Source organism: Pygocentrus nattereri, chromosome 9 (genome assembly GCF_015220715.1).
Source record: "Pygocentrus nattereri isolate fPygNat1 chromosome 9, fPygNat1.pri, whole genome shotgun sequence".
NCBI classification, from domain to species: Eukaryota; Metazoa; Chordata; class Actinopteri; order Characiformes; family Serrasalmidae; genus Pygocentrus; species Pygocentrus nattereri.
The window spans coordinates 28,864,895-28,877,963 of NC_051219.1; the positions used below are offsets into that span (position 1 = coordinate 28,864,895).

The 13,069-nt window shown below is 38.4% G+C and overlaps 1 protein-coding gene across 1 annotated transcript; it reads left to right on the plus strand.

The window, feature by feature from the left end:
• The first annotated feature begins 346 nt into the window (after positions 1-346).
• Positions 347-10,208, plus strand: tnnc1a (troponin C type 1a (slow)). The gene is made up of 6 exons (XM_017698282.1): positions 347-370; positions 2,866-2,896; positions 3,334-3,480; positions 6,045-6,159; positions 6,247-6,383; positions 9,569-10,208. The coding sequence occupies exons 1-6, from the start codon at positions 347-349 to the stop codon at positions 9,598-9,600; spliced, it is 486 nt and encodes a 161-aa protein (XP_017553771.1). The 3' UTR covers positions 9,601-10,208.
• Positions 10,209-13,069: the final 2,861 nt, after the last annotated feature.

A 13,069-nucleotide genomic window follows, 5' to 3' on the forward strand; every position in this document is an offset into this window, starting at 1 on the left:
TAGCTGCTGGTTGACCTTTCTGACCCCCCTTGTGGTTGCAAAGGCCTGTTCTACTGGAATGTTGAGTGAGTACAGTGGCCGCTCATCAGAGATTAGGCCGCTGTGCCACCCCTTCTCATTCCATTCCAGAGTGGTCTCCCTCCAGATCCACGCTGGGCTTTTATCTGAGCCCGAGTGACCGTGATGGATGGATGCAGTGAGCACGGACAGGCCCACATATGAGGGCAGAGAGGGAGCGGCCTGTCCTGGCTTGCTGCTATAAAGCTCCAGGGGGCCATGCCCTGATCTCCACTGAATCCCTGACGTTCCAGCACTCATCTGCCACACAGCTCACAGCTCGGGCACCATGAATGACATCTACAAAGCTGCGGTGAGTGTTTATATGCTAGAGCGCTGCCGGCATCACGACCTTTGAGGTTTTAATGGTGTAGACACTGAAAGGTTCTGCTCTGTATGAAAATTCTCTTTGAAGAATCTCCTGGGCTTAGTCTGTTTGGAGGAACCAGTATTACTGTTAGAAAAAGTGTTTCTTTGAGGCATCTTTAGTTGAGGCAGTGGTTATGAAACTGAGACAACTCAAGTGACTGTTTGGATGCATAAATGGTTATTTGCATGGTTTAAGGGTTCTCTGTTCTTAATCTTGGAAAACCTGTCATATATGGTTCTTTAAAGAACTATTTAAAAAACAATGACAATTCAAAAAAGTATGAATACTTAACTCTGGTTCATTGCATGATTAAGTTGTTCTTCTCTATAATGGAAAGTCTGTATTATGTCTTTTATATAGGTTATGGTCCTATATCCTATGATAGGCCTATAAAGTCTTGTTTCATGTTATTTTCCACAAGTAAACAAATTCTTAACCTCCCAACTATTAAAAGCCTCTAAGAAGGTCTGCATTTTTACAAAATTTTTGGAACCAGTGCTTTTTCCACTGGTAATTAGTACAGCACTGAAGGCTCCAGTTCTGTGTTTTTGGTACCTCATCAAGACTGGACGTAATGTTTTCCTTTGCCTTTGGTAACACTTACAGCTAAAGCCAACCATAATTTAATAAATTCTTTGCTCTTCTAGGTGGCGATAAAGTAATCCAGAACTATTACATCATCAAGAATGATAAAATAAAGTATGACATATACTCTTGTTAAGTGAACACTAATGCTAGTCTCTACAAAATGAGAATCTCATGTTTTTACACTCAACAGAGAAATATATAAACTCACAATATTCCTGTCAGCACAAGCATTGTTAAGCTAAGCTAATTAGTAAGAAAGATAGCTAATGTGTCAGTTCAAGACAGTTCAAGTTCAAGTCAGTTTTTTTTTTCAAGAGAAAAAAAAAAGCTTTGCTTGACTCCACACAAGTGTAAGTATAAATGTAGACATTTTTGTCAATGTGTGGCTGGAATAGTCTGGTATATAGTTGCATGTCAGCCTAGAGGTTTGGCTAACTAGCATGTGAGTTAGCCAATTAGCAATATTAGATGCTTTAGAGTGGCATAAAATGACCAAAAAGACAATTTAATTTTTCGTTGTGTTTCCGGCTGTCGCTTAAGCAGGTGGAAAATGAGCCAGAGCTAGTACCATAATTTCTGTTGGTTCATTTGGGTCAGATCTTGTAATGGAAAAATGCTTTAAGACTACTGGCATTACAACAACTGTACTGAGATTATAGACAATAATATGACCACTCAACACAACTGTGACTTCATTCAAGGCCATTCTATGTCCTAATGCTTAAGTAAAAGATAGAACTGTCTTTAAATACATTCACTCTTGACCAGTATCAGAGCTGAAAAGAGGCACTTGATAAGGCCTGTGGTTCTGTGCTGTGACTTCATGCCTACACATGGAGTGGCCACAGCTTTTCCCAGGCTAATTTTGGCAAGTTCTTCACTTTCCCCTGGATGTGTTTACATGACGGAAAGCAGCAGAGCTTAAGATAAAACACCCACAGCCAAAATTCCTTCACTATCTATGCTTATGAGGGTGCCTCGTGCTATCTCCCACTGATCTCTCCCTGAAAAACATATGGGCGTGTGTTAGAGCGTGGAACAGCAGAACACTTTGGACTGGCATATTTATGAGTCAGCATCAGCTGTATAGTTTGTGCCGGATGCGAGTAGGCCTATAGATGATAACTCTTACTTAAGCAGCTGTCACACTCCCTCATTCGCGGTAGCTTTTTCAGGATTACTGCACCATTGTTTGGGCCCATCCGCAGCTCTGCTAATTTAAAGCACTTTGTATTGTCTCCTTTATCTGTGGTTTCTTAACCCGCACGCTGCTTTATTTTTAACTCATGCCCTGATCAGAGCAGAGCTCTGTCCCTGCGGATGAAATATGGGTTTGAGGAGGGGGAAATAAAAACAAGTGTGCCTCTGACTGACAATGAGACAGCTTCCCTACTGATTTGCATTGGAGAATGTAGGTGGAATAGCAGTAGATCTTTGAGGGGAAGGAAATGGGGGCAGAACTTCATGCTTTAGATGCTTTGTGAGGGGGTTTGTATTCATGCATTTTCAGGACAGAAGTGTCCAGGCTTTGTAGGAAAACCAGAGAAAACAGGGCTTAACACAGAACCAAAAAAAAAACACGGAAAGGAAGCTTTATGTTTCATTTTTAATGCTGATTACAACCACTGGTTACAGAGTTGTTGTGAAAGCTGCACTATTTCAAAAATGTTTGTTAAAACTAAAAGTAGTATCACTGTGTCAGGTGAAAAACACAAAATATGGTGTGTGTGTGCTGCTGTGAGTCACCCCATAAAGGCTGAAATTATCATTTAAATGTCAGAGATGGGTCAGATTTCACAGGGTTTTTTTGGACCATATATATATGTTCTGCTTTATCTTTACTTCTACAGGTAGAGCAGCTCACAGATGAGCAGAAAAGTGGTAAGTAGAATGAGCATCTCCTACTGTCTGTTCAGAAAGAGCAGTTCTGACAAGAACTATATTGGTATCATCAAACTCAGACACTTTCATGAACCTGTCAAAAGCCTAAAAGAATCTGTACTATTACAAATGTTATTATACTTATAAGATTGAATGTAAGCAATAGCTCAGTGAAAAATTACACCATTACCTCAAATCAGTCAGGACAGTGTTTGCTAATGTAACTTATAAGTTAGGAAACATATAGCTTAAATATAGGTTATAGTTGTCACTTATCACTGCACAAACTGCATTGAAAGAGTAAAAAAAAGAGTAAAAGAGTAAAAGCCCTGATCATGGTCTCTTCACTAAACAACTGTGCTTTAAAAACTGTAGCAGGGAGAGGTCTCACACTGAGCTGTATTCAATAAATGGTCAACGGCTGTCCTGTGCTACAGAGTTTCGGGCGGCCTTCGACATCTTTGTTCAGGATGCTGAGGACGGCTGCATCAGCACAAAAGAGCTGGGTAAGGTGATGAGGATGCTAGGACAGAACCCCACTCCAGAAGAGCTGCAGGAGATGATCGATGAAGTGGATGAGGATGGTAAATACAGGCCAATTGACCCCTAGACCACTCACTATAGGCCCTTAATTACTGACCACATACCTTCCTTAATTAGAGTACTCACTTATAAATCCAGACCAGTGGCTTGAACAATATTTTTACAATAGCCAACATTCCAACCTGGCTTCTTCAGACTGCAAAGAGCATTTTATCATTAATTGATGTAGACATAATAGTCTAACATTTTAAACATTTGCTGTGGTCTGTCAGGAGTAGGCCTATTTCAGTTTTCTTGATCCTATTGCTCATATTTACAAGCATACATCAGTGATGATGTATTTATCTGGTACCAAGAAAGAAGTTATGTAAGTGGCCAATTAAATTTTTAATTAATATAAGTAAATTAAATATTTTCCCCCATAACTCTACTATTAGATTAACTAAGACAATGGTGTGTGCGTGTGCATGTGTGTGTGTGTGTGTGTTTGTGTGTGTGTGTGTGTGTGTTTGTGTGTGTGTGTGTGTGTGTGTGTGTGTGTGTGGTTGTGTGGTGAAACCTACACAGACAAATCCAGTTTGCTTTCAGTATTGTAAATCATAGACATTTTGGTCAAAATGCATTCCATCTATCCGAGGTGGACATTGCTATTTTATTATTTTATGGTTAGTGTGATGAAAGCTTATTAGCTTAATATCTATTTGTTTTATCTAACATTGCATTTTGAAAGTTTGTAGCACTCTGCTATAAATATTTGCCAGACATATTCAGACATAAAATTGAACATAGGGTTTTAATAAGCCTACATCACTAACATTTATAAACATACATCCTTGATGGTTTTGAAAAGGATATAATTCAAAATAAAGTTATGATTATGCTGGGCTACTTGTATGCTGGCTTTGTTTACTATGACCATTGGTTAAGGGTGCTGTTACTAACCATGCTTACTTACAGTCTGTTTTTAACTATGCTAAAGCTTTAGCTTTAAGGTTAAAGCAGTCATGGGCTGGAAGTTAGGGAACCAGCCTAGTGACCGGAAGGTCGCCGGTTCGATCCCCAGAGCCGACAGCACATGACTGAGTTGTCCTTGAGCAAGACACCTAACCCCCAACTGCTCCCCAGGCGCTGCGGATTGGGCTGCCCACCACTCTGGGCAAGTGTGCTCACTGCCCCCTAGTATGTGTGTGTGCTCACTAGAGTGTATGTGGTGTTTCACTTCACGGATGGGTTAAATGCGGAGGTGAAATTTCCCTGTTGTGGGACTAATAAGGGTCTCTTAATCAAAGCAAAGTTCTGTTCCATAATTTGTTTTGATAAAAATATAATTAATAAGGCAACATTGGGCTTAATAATGATTACACAAGCCACCTACACATCTGGGCTACTAAGGAAAACATAAACTTTGTTTTCAGGACCTACTGTTTATGAGCAATTAACAGTCAATAAAATCTATGGTAAATTTATGCAAGACACAAAAAATCAATCCAATTCTATGCTGTTAGACTAGCCTTCTATGAGTTATGTGAGATGAGCTACATGAAAATATACAAAAATATACAATAAAAAGTATTCTTCACAAAAAAGAGGAAAATATGTCAAATGTGACAAATTTGTAACTAGAACAGCAAACATCATCATGATGAAACTGACATATGTTTTATGGATATGACGTCTGTAGAACATTTTTGATGAATGTTTTTATAAACATTTTATAAACAATAACTGCAAAATGAACACTTTTGAATGTTTTAAATGGGGGATATGGGCTTCTCTCAGTGTTTAAGAGATTCAGTTTTTTAAACTATTTTAAAACTAGCTCTGCCATATGAAGGCCTTATGTTAGTTCTCACTGTGTTGTTTAAATATTACAGCCACCAGGAAAGTGAATAAAATAATATAAATTCTGTGACTTATATATACAACTTAGTTATCAAAGACACTTTGTTGAAAAATTACTTCCATGGTACAGTAGCAGTCTTCAAGGTGAATATTGAGAACCACTGTCTGTCTGATTGCTGTGAAAATTCGCAGATGATGTTTCTACGGGGATACGAGCTGGCCAAAAGCCCTGCTACTCAAACCTGTTCAACTGCATAAAATATCCATGTCACATTTCATTCACCTTTAGGTTGTGTCCCACTCACCTTTATTATTTTTGAGCAATATTCAGTGGGTATGCTGAGCATATACTGAGGGCACCAAAATGGCTGCATTCACATATATGCAAAAGTTTGGGTGCCCCTGATCAACGTTGATTTTCTAAGTGCAAATAAGTTAACACATACTCTACAGAAAACAAATTTAAATATGTTATTTTCTGCAAAAGCGCACAATTTCTATTTAATTTCTGAGTTTAACATACTAGTGTACAAGACTAATTTGTCTTCAGGCTTACCATTCTCTACTCAGTCTAGGCCCATCTGTGTGAAAATGAAACCTACTGCATTTAAAGGAGCATCTTCAGATATAGAAAAATGTAAAAGAAAACTGCAGATGAAACATTAAATCAGAGAGATACTGATATACTAGATTCATGCTGCATGTTTTCACTGGCTGCACCTTTAAAGGGAATTGTAAAAGCATGTTGGGTTTGTTTCTGCAGGCAGCGGTACGGTGGACTTTGAGGAGTTCTTGGTGATGATGGTGAGGTGTATGAAGGATGACAGCAAGGGGAAATCAGAGGAAGAACTGGCTGAACTCTTCCGCATGTTTGATAAGTATGCCTGACTTGTATAAACACTGAGTGAACAGCTTTGGTAGCAGTTCCTGCAGGTTTGACATAGCTGATGTTTGCATGTGAGCAGGAATGCGGACGGTTATATTGACCTGGATGAGCTGAAGTTGATGTTGGAGGCCACGGGGGAGACCATCACTGAGGACGACATCGATGAACTGATGAAGGATGGCGACAAAAACAATGATGGCAAAATTGACTATGACGGTGAGGGTCGATTCTCGAGGTCAAAAACTGGAATAATGAGATCAGCTGTGTTTGTGTGTGCCTGTGGGTTTGTGTGTGATGATAGGGTTTGTAATCTTCTATGAATTACACTCCATGAAGTGCTAGGTATATTCTAGCATCTTTCAACATAAACTCTCTCTGTCAAATATGCATCAATTACCACAGATAATAATTTTGGCTCATTTCTTTGTATTGAGAAAAGAGCAGAAAATGTCATCTCACGTATACATGCTACCAGGTTTTCTTTCACTACACTAAATATGTATGAGGCTTCCTTCATTATTGAATGCATAAACACTTTTTAGATGTTGATGTTTAATCCCAGGGGTTGCTAAAGTGTTGCTGTGCCCTTGCAATGATATCCCAGGTGGTTGCTAAGGGGTTACTAGGCCATGCAATGTAATCCCAGGTTATTGCTTAGGTGTTGCTAGGCCATTGCTATGATGTCCCAGGTGATTACTAAGGTGCCACTAGGCCACTAGGCCACTGCTATAATATCCCTTGTTATTGCTTAGGTCAGGGGTCAGCAACATGCAACCTTGGAGCTGTATGTGGCTCTTTTACTGCCTTATTGTTGCTGCACAGCAGAATCAGATTTTTAAGCAAAAGAAAATCATCCTCTATTGCAGTAAAATAAAGCTCTGCTGATTATTCTAACACAGCTTTAACAATAAACTTAAATGTTGGAGTTATATACAACTTAAACGCTGGAGTTTATTATGTATAACTGTTAATTCACCAACCTAAAGTTGGTATGCAGACTGCTGGTCATCACAGCCATGCAGACAACTTCACTTAGCTAGTGCTTAACAGAAAGACAAAGAAAAAGCTTTAAGATGAACACATTATTTATAGCCGAATGGATGAATATTTGCGTTTTATGATCTTTTTTTTTTTTCTGATATGTGTAATTTGCAACAAGAAAGTGGCAAACACTAAAACATTGCAAAGGGAAGTGAGTTTCTTGTTTGAATTGCTCTGTTCTACCTTAAATGCTGCAGCAGCTACATTCAGCATTTAAGGTTAAATGGGAAAATTCAAACAAGAAGCTGGCAAATGAAAAGCTGACTTCAGCCACATGAAAAAAGTCAAATGTTGAGAGACATTTTACAAGAATCTGTTCTCCTTTTAAGGAAATGTCTGTCTGTAATATTGATGAGAGGCAGTGTGAGAGATGTCCTTTGTCCCAAATGGAAAAAAAAATATACGAACATTTTGCCATTCATTTCCTATGGGGTAAAAAATGTGTGTGAACAAAAGTCCAACTGAAATATAAATAGTTTTTATAAAAGTCATTGAGCAGTTCAAATCTGTGAATAAATATTAGAAGTGCAGCTGTGTAACGGCAACATGTATACTGTAACAATGAATGCTTTAGTATGAGAGAATGCTAGTAAAAAAAAGTTCCATTTACTTTTGCTTTCCCTAAGATTAACTGGTATTAATGGCAATCAGAGCCTGTGAAAACACCGCCCTTATCACTGCACTGGTAACAAATTCTTCTCTCTGGAAACTTAGTTAGGTTTACAAACCCCTCGACTAAAGAATTCAATAAAGTGTTCTGCCTTAATGTCACTCAAGGAATTCACTAAATGCCAGTTGGCTTCTACAGTAAATACACTTTATTTCAGTTTTTTTTTTTTTTTGGATGTTTTTTTTGGTGGAAATCTGTCAATATTATTGCTCATGATAATCGTCTGTAAACTATACAGTATCTAACAAAAGTGAGTACACTCCTCACATTTCTGCAAATATTTTATTATATCTTTTCATTCATCTTGGAGGTGTGTTTGGGGTCATTATTGTGTTGGAAAACTGCCATGTGGCACATTTTCCGAAGGGAGGGGATCATGCTCTGCTTCAAAATGTCACAGTGTATGTTGGAATTCATGTTTCCCTCAATGAATCGCAGCTCCCCAGTGCTAGCAGCACTCATGCAGCTCCAGACCATGCTACTACCACCACCATGCTTGACTATAGGCAAAAGACTGTTGTCTTGGTACTCTTCACCAGGGCGCCACCACACATACTGGACACCATCTGAGCCAAACAAATTTATTTTGGTCTCATCAGACCACAGGACATGGTTCCAGTAATCCATGTTCTTGTTTTCAGCAAACTGTTCCCAGGCTGTCTTGTGCGTCATCTTCAGAAGAGGCTTCCTTCTGGGATGACGGCTATGCAGACCGAGTTAATACATTGTGTGGTATATGGTCTGAGCACTGACAGACTGACATCCCACTTCTTCAACCTCTGCAACAATGCTGGCAGCACTCATGCATCTATTTATTTAAGTGAACCTCTGGATGTGATGCTGAACATGTGGGCTCAACTTCTTTGAGCGACCCTGGCAAGGCCTGTTCCGAGTGGAACCTGTCCTGGAAAACCGCTGCATGACCTTGGCTCCTGTGCTATAGCTCAGTTTCAGTGTTTTTGCAATCTTCTTATAGCCTAGGCCATCTTTGTGGAGAGCAACAATTCTATTTCTCACATCCTCAGAAAGTTCTTTACCATGGTGCCATGTTTAATATCCAGTGGCCAGTATGAGCAAATTATACCCAAAACACCAAATTTAATAGCCCTGCTCCACATTCACACCTGGAACCTTGTAACTCTAATGAGTCACATGACACAAGGGATGGACAACAACACAACTGGGCACAATGTTCACTGTGATGTGTACTTATTTAGATATTAATGGCTGTGTGTTGAGTTATTTTCAGAGGACAGTAAATCTATACTGCTATACAAACTGTACACTGCTGATATTAAGTTATATCCAAGTTTCATTTCTACAGTGTTGTCCCATGAAAAGAAATAATAAAATATTTGCAGAAATGTGAGGGGTGTACTCACTTTTGTGAGATACTGTAGATGTGTCAAATACAGATTAGGTTGAAAAATGTTGGTGTATTCCTTTGAAGCCCCAATCAGAACAACATAGTAACTCAAAATCAAGAAAAACTATTAGAAAACAGCTGCAGTTAATATGCATATTGTTTATTGTTGGAATAAAATATGACTATAATTTGCAAAATGAGGTTGTAGTTGTTAGATATCAATGGGCAGTTAGTACAACTGGCAATGTAATTTGTAACCAGTATGATGTGATAGTGATGAAATTTCTGTGCTAATTCATTTCTTATTTTACCTTTTGGTTTCAGAGTTCTTGGAGTTCATGAAAGGTGTGGAATAAGTGTTAAAAATCAAAGAAGACTTTGCTTACCTTTCGACTCAACTGCTTCGCACTCAGATTCAAAGGAACGCCAAAGAAAAGAGCTTTGTGGTTTATTTATCTCAAACATGTCAATGAGGATTTCAACAATAATGCAATGTGTATGATTGAAAATGCCTGTTTTTTTATATAAAAGCCTTCTATTTGTGAATGTATGTTTGTAATGTTTGTAACCAGAGTCTAAAGACTGAATGTCTGTAAAGATTATTGTAGCGTGAGCTGAATTGTTTTTATCTGGTAGATGCTAAACAGTGTAGAAAACATTTTACCTCAGGAGGAGTTGGGGCCTTTAGATATGCTGCCTTAATCTGGAATCTCTCAGAGATAACATCCAAGATGGCCTATTTTAAAATCAAAGCTTTGTAATCCTTAAAGTTTGCCTTAACAAATCAATGCTATATGTTAAGCATTTCTCTTTTCTTAGAGGCTAACTCTAGATTTCTGCTAAGTGGAGAAATAAAACAGGTAATAATTGTGCGAGAACACAGAAGACAGTGCTTTGTGCCTGAGTTGCCTGTTTTGCTTTGCTGAATTAGGTCTCCAGAAATTATTAAATTTGATTCAAGTTTTGTCTTGTGCTGAGATGGAAATGTATTCAGGGTTTTATCCAGGGAGATGAGATCTGTTCTCGAAAACTGCACATTTTGTCATTCTGTCTAATTTTCCACAAGAGGTTTCTGGGGAACACTCACGTATGAATAACAGATTTAATATTTATTATGAGCGTATTTCAGAGCAAGCCTGCCAAGCTAAGTGTACACAAAGCTCAGTCAAGTAACCTGACACCTTCTTTTATGATTCAACTCAATTTCTGTTGGTTTATTGTCCTCTGTTTGCATTGCTATTTCTGCTTTGAGCTAAATATTTCGCAATGGTCTCAGGCAGCCATGAAAATGGTTTCAAACTATATACAGTACTTTGCAAAAGTTGGAGCCCAGCCCATCACCTATATTTACAGTCAATACAGCCTTCATTTTTCAACATGACAAATATTTCATAGCAGTTTCACCAACTAAACAATCACATTTTGCAGTGTCTAGTTTGTCTATTCTTTATCTTTATTACAGCTGCCATTCTTTTCAGGAGTCTCTTCTTGAGTTTTTCAAAGAAATCTGCAGGGATGTTTTTACGCACCTCAAAAGTTCAGTCTTGGAAGTTGGTTACACATTCATTGGCATTGAGATCTGTACAGAGCCCTGCTGATGATGTCCAATATAAATAAAGACAATGCATGGCCATGGCTTAGTAAGGTGTGGGAACAAGATAATTAAGTCATGGCCATGATTTAGTAAGGCATGGCAATGAGATAATTAAACCTTGACCGCACCTTAATAAGGCATGATCTTGTTCCCAGGCCTTACTAAGTCATGGCCACAACTTAGTTAGCTCAGTCCCACACCTTACTAAGTTGTAGTCATGCATCAGGATATCAAACCACTGTGTTAGTACGTTGTGGCCACGCCTTACTTTTATTTGTATGGGATGTCACCAGCAGAGCCTCACAGGACTGGACTCTGAGGTGGTTTGAAAATTTGATTTCTTTTTTGTAATCTATTTCCTTTTTTTAGTGAAGCTTCTGGGCAGCTACACATCTTTTCAGACCCATAGCGCTAGGCTGTCTTCTCACAGTGGAAGGATGGACAGAAACACCTGTGCATGTTTTCAGATCTGAAGCAGCTTGATTTTCTCCTCTCTCTCAAAGATGAAAGCTTTAAGTGCTGTTAATCTGATGGCGATAGTTTTGGGGGTCTGTCAGGTCTTGCACGTTTCTTCCATTGTCTCTGTAGCCTTTAATAACTTTTGAACTCCAAGATTTTTTTTTGTTTTCTTGACTTTCAGCTTCCTTATACAAGTGGATTATCTTATATGTAACTTCCTCAGAAATATCTTCTGAAAAATTAATAGCTTACACTCAATGGCTGTTTTGACTAGAATATGAAAAGAAATACATGAGGGTCTCTGACTTTTGCACAGTACAGTATTTTGGAACTAAGTATGTTTTTGCCAGTAAAACACTATATAGCATTAAAAAAACTTACACATAGTCATTAATAGAGTAAAATGTAACATGAATTTCTTGTTATTAATAAAGTTATTCATATAATAGAAACATAGTTACAAGAACATCAGGTTTGGTTCCCTGACTTCTCACTAAACTTCAGCCATTGCATATCAACACTGTCCAAAGAAAACCATGTGTCTCCATTTTTGTACAAAATTTCAACACCCCAGCTGTTTGTTACATTGTCTGAAAATTTCATGATGAATGGACCAATAGAAATGCTCTAAAATCACTTGGAATAAAATCTCTTTACATTAACTTACATTGAACGACAAGAGTGTTTTTGCCCTCTCCTGTAAAGTTACTATTTTGGAGATATCTGTTTTTCTTTGGACAAAGATGATATATTTGTTCAATTCCTTGGTATATTTGTTCAAAAACTTGGTATCGGATGGCAACTGTAAATGCTGAGTTTCCTCGAGGAGAGAGGAGAGTTAGGTTCCACTAACACGTTTACAACAACGTCAGTTTTTTGAACAAATGCATGTTCCTTGCCCAGATAAATAGCTTTACACATACATTTCTCAGTTGCAGTAGACTTTTGCACAGTACTGTACATAGAATAACGCCTGTTCCAAAGGATGTAGCTGTAGCAGGCATGTGTGTAGTTGTATGATTAAAAGCCTGTATCTGGTTACACAATGTATTGAGACAGGAGCTATTTATGGCTAATCCTCACAGTGCCCATGTTTGAAGAGCTAATCTGATGACAGAAGTCACCGTCAAACGGGGTCACGAAGAAAGATGAGCGGAGTTTGTTGCTTCGCCTTGGATTATGTAGGCCGCACATGCCCACGTACAAATAACCTTCTGAAAGTAAAGTCTGAACTAATCAGACTCATTGCCTTCGCATCTGTATCTCACCATCATGCATGCCACAGCCATTTATGTCAAAATACTTTAGGCCCAACCAGATCCATGAGGACGAGGGCGACGTAATTCCTATCAAGGACAAACAACTGACATTTATCTCATGTACGCCCCTCTTTCGCTGCTGTTGAGGATTATGCACTTAATTACCTCACTGGAAATGTGTAGATTGATCTAAAATCCAAATATAACATAAGTAAACAAGTGCCATGTGAACACTGCATGAAATCGGGCCTGTTGTTGCAATACTGTAATTATCGTAATAGCGTATAGGGGGCAGAAGTGGACAAATCACAGGATACAACTTTAAATCTACATGAGCACATACCACATCTTTATTAAAGTATAAATGTCAGAGACCACATAGAAGCCTTGGCAGCTAAATATAATATCATTTTTTTTATTATTTAGTGTGTCCACACTTCACCTTTTTTGAAGCCTCTATTAGTTTGAGTAGACTTTCCTTCAGATTTATTAAAAAATCTGTAGGGATGTTTT

What these genes read in the sequence shown, in the direction of transcription:
- tnnc1a (XM_017698282.1), top strand. Translation starts at nt 347, where the DNA reads ATGAATGACATCTACAAAGCTGCG. An exon ending in CACAGATGAGCAGAAAAGTG is followed by an intron (nt 2,897 to 3,333) that starts GTAAGTAGAATG and finishes CCTGTGCTACAG; the next exon opens with AGTTTCGGGCGGCCTTCGAC. An exon ending in CGATGAAGTGGATGAGGATG is followed by an intron (nt 3,481 to 6,044) that starts GTAAATACAGGC and finishes TTGTTTCTGCAG; the next exon opens with GCAGCGGTACGGTGGACTTT.